Source organism: Grammomys surdaster, unplaced genomic scaffold (assembly GCF_004785775.1).
Source record: "Grammomys surdaster isolate TR1022 unplaced genomic scaffold, NIH_TR_1.0 169, whole genome shotgun sequence".
NCBI lineage: Eukaryota > Metazoa > Chordata > Mammalia > Rodentia > Muridae > Grammomys > Grammomys surdaster.
In genome coordinates, this window is record NW_021604617.1 from 5,830,545 (window position 1) to 5,838,513 (window position 7,969).

A 7,969-nucleotide genomic window follows, 5' to 3' on the forward strand; every position below is an offset into this window, starting at 1 on the left:
TCCCCTCCTCCCCCTCCTCCTCCTCCTCCTTCCCCTCCTCCTCCCCCTCCTAGTGCCTTTTACGATCATCACTACATACAGTTATGCAGTTGTGGTAGACCACTGCCTTAGTGCTATACTGTAAGGGTCCACGATTCGCTGAAGATACCCCTGGACTCAAGTAGTGTGCAAAAGCAAAGAGCATTTTATTCTGCAGAAGTCCAGCATGCTGGGGCAGACCATCTTCCAAGATAGAGGCACCCCAGTGAGCTCACAGGCCTGATTTAAAGCACCTTAGGGGAACTCTGGGGAGGGGTAGGTGACCTCTATCTTAATCTCTTTGCTTTATTTCTAGGTACATTCCAGAACCATTGCTGGTATGTGGGGGCCTGGAAACTGTTGTTGGAGAAGTCTGGAAACTGCTGCTGACCCATTGTCCTTGCCTCAGGCCAGATGATGGGACAGCTTCTGAGGCCTGGACTTGCTTGGACTTGCCCGGTTTTTGGTGATGGAGATTTAGGCCTAGTCTCCTGAACTGCCAATTTGAAGCCTGTCATGGAGTCAGCCTAGCCTGTCTCAGTACTGGCCTCGGGGACCACAGCACTATGAGGACATTTCATGAGCTTGGTTAACTGGAAACATTCTGGTCCCTATGAGATTTCTAAGCCTTATTAGAGTCAGCAGTATATGGGCATCATGATGTCCTCAGGCCGCTTCTGAGCCCATTCATATAGAGATTTACATGGGCACATTGGCCCCATGCCATTACCACACCTGGTCATGAGGGAATGAATGGGCATGTTGGACCTAATGCCATCTCTGAGCCTCAGTCTAATGTGGGGTGTGTGGGCATGTTGACCCCTTTCCCTTTCCATGCCCAGTTCTATGGGGGTGATACGGTGCATGTTGGCTACCATCCTATTTAGGAACCTATTCATGTGAGTGGATGTACAGACATATTGACCCTATGCCATTCCCAAGCCCAGTCATACGGGAGGATGTGTGGGCACGTTGCACCCAATTCCGTTTCTGAGCTGGTCACCTACGTAGTATAAGTGGCGTTTGGACTCTATGCCTTTTCCGAGACCAGTTATATGTGGATGCGTATGAGCGTATTAGCCTCCTGCCATTTTTCCTTTATCTTTTTATTTATTCTTCTCTCAGGGAATATATCCTGACCACAGCCTCCCCTCCCTCCATTCCTCCTACTCTCTGTCCCCAGTTTCCCCTCTTCCCCAGATCTACTCCATCTCCCTTCAGAAAAGAGCAGGCCCCCCAGTGGTATCAACCGCCATAACAAGATGCAAGAAGACTAGGTACAAACACTCATATCAGGGCTGGACAAGGCAAGCCAGTGAGGAAGAGGTTCCCAAGAGCAGAAAAAAAAAAGAGCCAGAAACACTCCCGTCCCCAGTGTTAGGAATCCCATAAACACCCCAAGCGAAACAGTCAGAGAATGTATGCCTTGTGCCATTTTTAAGCACAGTAAAATGCTGGGGTATATGGGCACGGTGGAGCCCATGTAATTTATGAACCCATGATAAGTGAGGTCTCTGGGCATGTTGGCCTCTATCCCATGTCTGAGCCTAGTCATATGGAATAGTGTATGGGTATCTAGGCAACCGAGGCATTTCAGAATGGCGTTATGTGGGCACACGCCATTTGCCTGTCTTAAGGGGAGATCTATGGGCATTTTTCTCCCATGCCAGTTTCTACCCTGATCATACTGGGGTTGTATGTTAGGCTCCATGCCATTTCCAGACCTGGTTCTATGTGGTGCTATACAAGCTTGTTGATCCCATGACTAGCCTGGGTGTACGGAGGAGTGTCTGGGCATGTTGGCCCCCATGTAATTTCTGAGCCTGGTCATCCACGCAGGGCATATGGTTATGTTGGCTCCCATGGTATTTCCCAGCCCACACACACGAGGAGAGGTATGAGCATGTTAGCCCCCATGCCATTCCTAAGCCCAGTTATATGAAGATGAATATGGAAATGCTGGTTCCCACGCCATTTCAGAGCCCAGTCTTATGGGTAAGGTGTTTACATATTGGATCCAATGGTATTTCCCCTCCTGGTCATGTGATGGTGTTTTGTTCATACTGGCTCACATGCCATTTCTGAACCCCGTCACGTGGAGATGTGTGTGAGCAGATATGGACACCTATGCCATTTCTGAGTAGCATAACATGAAGGTTTTTATGGACATGCTGACCCCATGATATTTCTGAGGTGAGTGACGAGGCATATGCTGGCCACCAGTTGGTGGGACAGAGACACTGCAAACATTCACACGTGCATTGCCAGGCCACTGAGTGGAAGTACTGAGACACAGCAAGTGTGCAAACAGGTCTGCTCAGGGAGCATGTGGCTGCCTTGAGATATAGCATGTGTGAAAAAGAGTGCCCAGGGCCCTAGATACCAGCACCGGGACACAGCAGATGTGTGAAAATGCACACCTATGCTGCACTGTACCAGCAACGGCACAAGGCAAGGATGTGAACAGGCACCCCCCAGGCATGCAGACAGCAGCACTGAACCATGGCATGCATAGGGACAGGCATGTCCAGACCCCAGTTGGTAGCACTGAGATGAGACAGGTGTGCAAATGTGTGTGCTGGGTCACCACATGCATGTAGACAGGTGTGCCCAAGCCACCATATGGTAGCAATGGAACATGGCATACATCCTAACAGTTATGCCCAAGCTGCTGACTGAGGCCCTGGTACACAGTAGGTATGTTAACAGATGCACCCAGGTTGTCACTTATCAGTCATGGTACATGGCTGGTGTGCAGACAGGCATGCCAAAGTCATCACACTGTAGTCCTGGGACATGGCATACATGTGTGTGAACAGACACAGACAGTGAGAGGGTATCACGGAGTGTCTCCAGACTAGCTTGTAAGCAACAGGACAGTTTCTTTCTCACAATACTTTCCTTGAGAAGCAGCTGCCATGTCGTAAGGAGTCCCAAAGCACAGTTGGAGGCCACTCAGACATGTGCTAAGGTCTCTGTCAACAGTCCCCATCAGAGGCCATACACAGGATGATCCTAATCTGGGCTTTCCAGCCACCTTATGGATGCCAGGAGACACAGACATGTCCCCACGGAAGCCAGATTGAAGTTCAAAGCCCTGGTTAAAATAAATGGTATTTTGTGCCACTCAGTTTTGCAGCATTTTGTTACATGACTGTATCTGTTACTTGTTCACCGAGGTGACAGATACATGACAGAAGCAACTTAAGGGAGAAAGCATTTACTTAGCGCGAAGTTCTAGGGGGAAGCAATCCATCACCGATGAAAAGATGTGGCGACTGGAGGAAGCATTTACTTGGCACACAGTTCTAGGGGGTAACAGTCCATCGTGGATGAGAAGACATGGTGACAGGAGGTGGCTGATCACATTGTGTACGCAGTCAGGAAGCAGAGAAGCATGAATGCTGTCGCTCGTCTCATTTGAAGTAAGGAAACTTCCTGTAGCTGGCTAGGTTCCTGTTATACCGCTGGCAGGATCAGTCCTGGGATTCGCCCTCAAATCCTTGTGGATTCGTCAGGGAGGTCAGAGTACGGAAAGGCCATGAGCCTTTCCTTTCTTCTGTCCAACCCGCCCCCTGTCCCTGGCAAGCTCACTGAGGGCTGGCATTGTTCTGGCCTCAGTTGCTGTGTATATGGGTGCATATTTGAATTCACTAGAATTTAGGTTTCCTTGTGCTGCAACTACCCAAGCAATAGCTTCAAATATGGCACATATTGGTCTTGTGTGAATCAGGCCAGTGTTCAGTCATGGTTTGTTACGATGACTTGCGATGACCAGGACTCCATGTTACCTCTGCTACTGTGCTATGAGTCTCAGCCATGCTCTCTACTTTGTGGTACAATATGGCTGCTGGGGATCTCACCACCTTTCGTGGGACGTTCTCTGTATAGCCAATAGGATGGACTTGAGCCATCAAGCTGGACTTAGCTGGAAAGGACAGAAAATCACGCTTAAAGTCAGAGGTCTGAGAAGGAAGATCCAGGAATCCTGGAACAAAGCTAGCTGTCATTGTCATGTTGCATGAACTGAGTGGAAGTTTCTAGGTGTGATGACTGGGGACTACAGCCTGTGTTCCTTTTCTTTTCTTTTTTTTTTTTTTAAGATTTATTTATTTTATGTATATGAGTACACCATTGCTTTCTTCAGACATACCAGAAGAGGGAATCAGATCCCATTACAGATGGTTGTGAGCCACCACGTGGTTGCTGGGAATTGAACTCAGGACCTCTGGAAGAGCAGTCAGTGCTCTTAACCCCTGAGCCATCTCTCCTTGTGTTCCTTTTCTTGATCATGTCTTAAGCTTCAGGCCTGGATGTCTCCCTTGGAGCAGATTAAGGAGCAGGCACACCTGTCCCTGACAGCTCAAGCAAAGACAGGATCAAGGTCAGCTAAGTCATCCCAAAGAGAATCCACGTGTGTGTGTGTGTGTGTGTGTGTGTGTGTGTGTGTGTGTGTGTTTAAGGGATCAACATTCCTACCTAAAAAAAGAGTATGAAGAACAGGAGGCCAGAGAGGAGCGCAGTAGAGCCTGCCAGCCTCCATGCCTGCAGGGTCCTGGAGCACACAGCCATTCCTATGGCTCTGTCCAGCATAGCAGCAAGAAGCAGATGCCCCATGCCCACCTCTCCAGCCTGTGTCTCCTCACATTTCCTGCCCAAAGTGTTGACTTCTCCCATCCTCACTATGGACATGATTACAGATCCCTGCTCTGGGCTTTGCTTCTCCCCCAACCTCCCCACCAGCCTCCGAGTCCTTTCCCATCCCTTCCACTCCCACACTCCATTGCCACCACAGTCTCCCAGGGGTGAGAGCTGGCTGTTCCCCAGCTGGTGGACACATCGGTGCACCCCACACTACATAAGGTGGCCCAGATGGTCTGAGTGCCACCAGGCTGTCCAGTGTCCCCACAAGATCAAGGAATATGCAGAAGAGACAGCCAGGCTCAGGATGCCTTTGCTCCACGCAGGAGGGAGGGGTACTTAAGGGGACCCCTCCTCCAACTCTGGGCATGGCCACCCACCATAGCCCTGTCATTCCACTCCCATGCTGGAGGTGCCAGCGGGTGTCTAACCAGCTCTGATAGCTAGACAGAGCAAGGCTGGCACATCAGGTTGCTGCTGGCCCGTGGAGTTCTTGTCCCTTCTGGCTCCGCTTCCTGGACTCTGGCCCCTGCAAGGCTGCAGGAACTTGGGCAAAGGCCTTGATCTTTCTGAGTTGGTTTGTTTGACCTTAAAATGGGCTCCTGACCTGGCACAGGGATGATGAGAGGCCACAGTGGGGGTACACTGTAACTAGAAATGTCAGTCCCTGAGCATCCAGTGAGTATCAGGCTGAATGAATGGACCGATGGATCATGGGGGAGAGTTGCCATATGGGCATCTGGACTACAGACCTCAGAGGTCTCCTTCCCTCCCTCCCTCTGTCTCTCTCTGTCTCTCTCTGTGTCTCTCCCTCCCTCCCCCTTTTCCATTCATGCTTTGTTTTGTTTGTCTTAAATCGGGCTTATAAATATCGCCTAGGCTGGCCTCAAACTTTTTATGTAACCTTGAACTCCTATTCCTCCCGCCTCCACCTCTTAAGCGCTGAGATCGCAAAGTGATGGCTTGAATAAGTGGGATGCTGGTGAGGTGTGCAGGAGCGAGCCTTGTGGGGGAGTGCTGGCAAGGATTTAAAGGATACAGGTCCAGGAAGGATGTGAGGGGAGCTTATCATCAGCGGTGTGAGCCTGCCACCTGGCGGTCATTCCTAGGTAATGCAGGGAATACTGAGGGCAAGGGCCTTTGGGCATTGTTTCCTGGAATCTAGGGTTGCAGGGACTCTGGGCTTTCTGTTTACACCATTTTTTTTCACACAACAGCTCCAGGTGCTTTTAAGACATGTTCCACCTCATCCTAGCTCTGGAGGGGAAAGGGGTCTGAGGACAGTGTGAGGGACTGAGGGGTGCATATGCGCTGGGAGGGTCTGTAGGGCCAGGTGGGATGATCAAAGTCCCCAAATGCATCAGCCCCCAAACTTGAATATGCACACAGCTCCCCTGGTGTCTGGTGAAGTGCAGAAACCAAGTCCACGGGTCCTGAGGCAGGAGATGCTGCTTGCAGGAGGCTTGGGGTACACTATTACTGCTTTCAGGTGTCACACCCTGTGATACCCTCTGGGATGCTATCACTGGATCCATTGCCCCTCAGGGTAAGGCCACTTCCAAAGTTCCACCAGCTTGTCCCCATGCTGCCCTTACCAATGGGAATGATGGTGGATACAGAAAAGAAGAGTTTCCAAACTCCCAGCACCCCATGCTGGCGTATCTCCCAGGAGATTAGACAGCGGCTCTGTAGGCAACGGCCTTCTCCATGGCTCACCATGGTGGATCCCAACGAAAAGAGACAGTCTGTGGTTCAAAATAGTTTATTGCCATGGTGGAAATTGGATGTGTAAAACTATACCCCACTTCTCAGGGTGGGCCTGAGATTAAATACATTTTGAGGAATGAATGGAAAGGAAAGCTTATTGGCTAAGCCCTCCACACCTCTAGGTATTTTATTAAAATGGAGACCTGTTTTGAGCCTATGTGACAACAGGTCACATCCTTTTCCTCATCTACATGTGGAGGGCTTGGGTGTTGACCTTACGAGACTGATGGCCACAAATCTACCGGGCACTGTGGCTAGTGACAAGGGCATGGTGCCCAGGAGCAGGTGAACCTCCTACTTTCTCTTCAGGGTCTTTGGTGCTTCAACCTTTAGATCAACTGGGGACCAGGCTGGCTTTCACAGTCCCACATCAGAAGGGTTCTGATACTGAATTTTTCCTATCAAGAGGATATGGACACAGGCAACACAAACACGAGAATCACAAAAAAGCATCACAGACATTACATCACAGACATAGCTTCACAGAAATGGACATCACAACAATGGACATCACAGACACCAGCATCACAGACACAGCATCACAGAGACAAGCATCACAGACACGGGCATCACAGACACCAGCATCACAGACACAGCATCACAGACATGGGCTACACAGACATCGAAATCACAGACAAGGAAATCAGAGACACAGGCATCACAGACATGGGCATCACAGATATGGGCATCACTGACCTGGGCATCACACACACGGGCATTACAGACACAGCATCACAGACCTGGGTATTACAGACATACCTTCACAGACACGAGCATCCCAGACACGAGCACCACAGCATCACAGACCCGGGTATCAGAGACACAGGCATCATAATCACGGGCATTACAGATACTGCATCACAGACATGGGTATCACAGACATGGACAACACAGACACAGCATCACAGACACAGCATCACAGACACGGGCATAACAGACATGGGCATCACAGACACAGCTTCACAGAAATGGACATCATAGCAATGGGCATCACAGACACAGAATCACAGACATGAGCATCACAGACACAGCATCAAAGACACAGGCATCACAGACACAGCATCAGAGACATGGGCATCACAGACATGGCCATAACAGACATGGGTATCAAAGACATGGGCAACACAGACAGAGCATCACAGACACAGCATCACAGACATGGGCCTCACAGTAATGAGCACTACAGACACAGCATCACAGACATGGGTATCAAATACATGGTCATCACAGTCTTAGGCATCACAGACATGGGCATCACAGACACAGCATCACAGACACGGGCATCACAGACACAGCATCACAGACATGGGGTACACAGACATGGAAATCACAGACGAGGAAATCACAGACATGGGCATATCAGACATGGGCATATCAGACATGGGTTTTACAGAAACGGGCATCACAGACACAGGTAACACAGACATGGGCATCACAGACACAGCATCACAGACACAGCATCACAGACATGGGCATCACAGTCATGGGCATTACACACACAGCACCACAGACATGGGTATCACTGACACAGCCTCACAGACAC

The 7,969-nt window shown here is 50.0% G+C and overlaps 1 protein-coding gene across 1 annotated transcript in view; it reads right to left on the minus strand.

Moving 5' to 3' along the window:
* Positions 1-3,931: 3,931 nt before the first annotated feature.
* Kif6 (kinesin family member 6) overlaps positions 3,932-7,969 on the minus strand; it is a 303,671-nt gene continuing 299,633 nt past the window's right edge. The window contains exons 25-26 of the mRNA XM_028766687.1: positions 7,186-7,279; positions 3,932-3,946 (exon numbers count right to left, since the gene is read on the minus strand). Coding sequence (XP_028622520.1) covers positions 3,932-3,946; positions 7,186-7,279 — 109 coding nt within the window. The remainder of the gene's footprint in view (positions 3,947-7,185; positions 7,280-7,969) is intronic.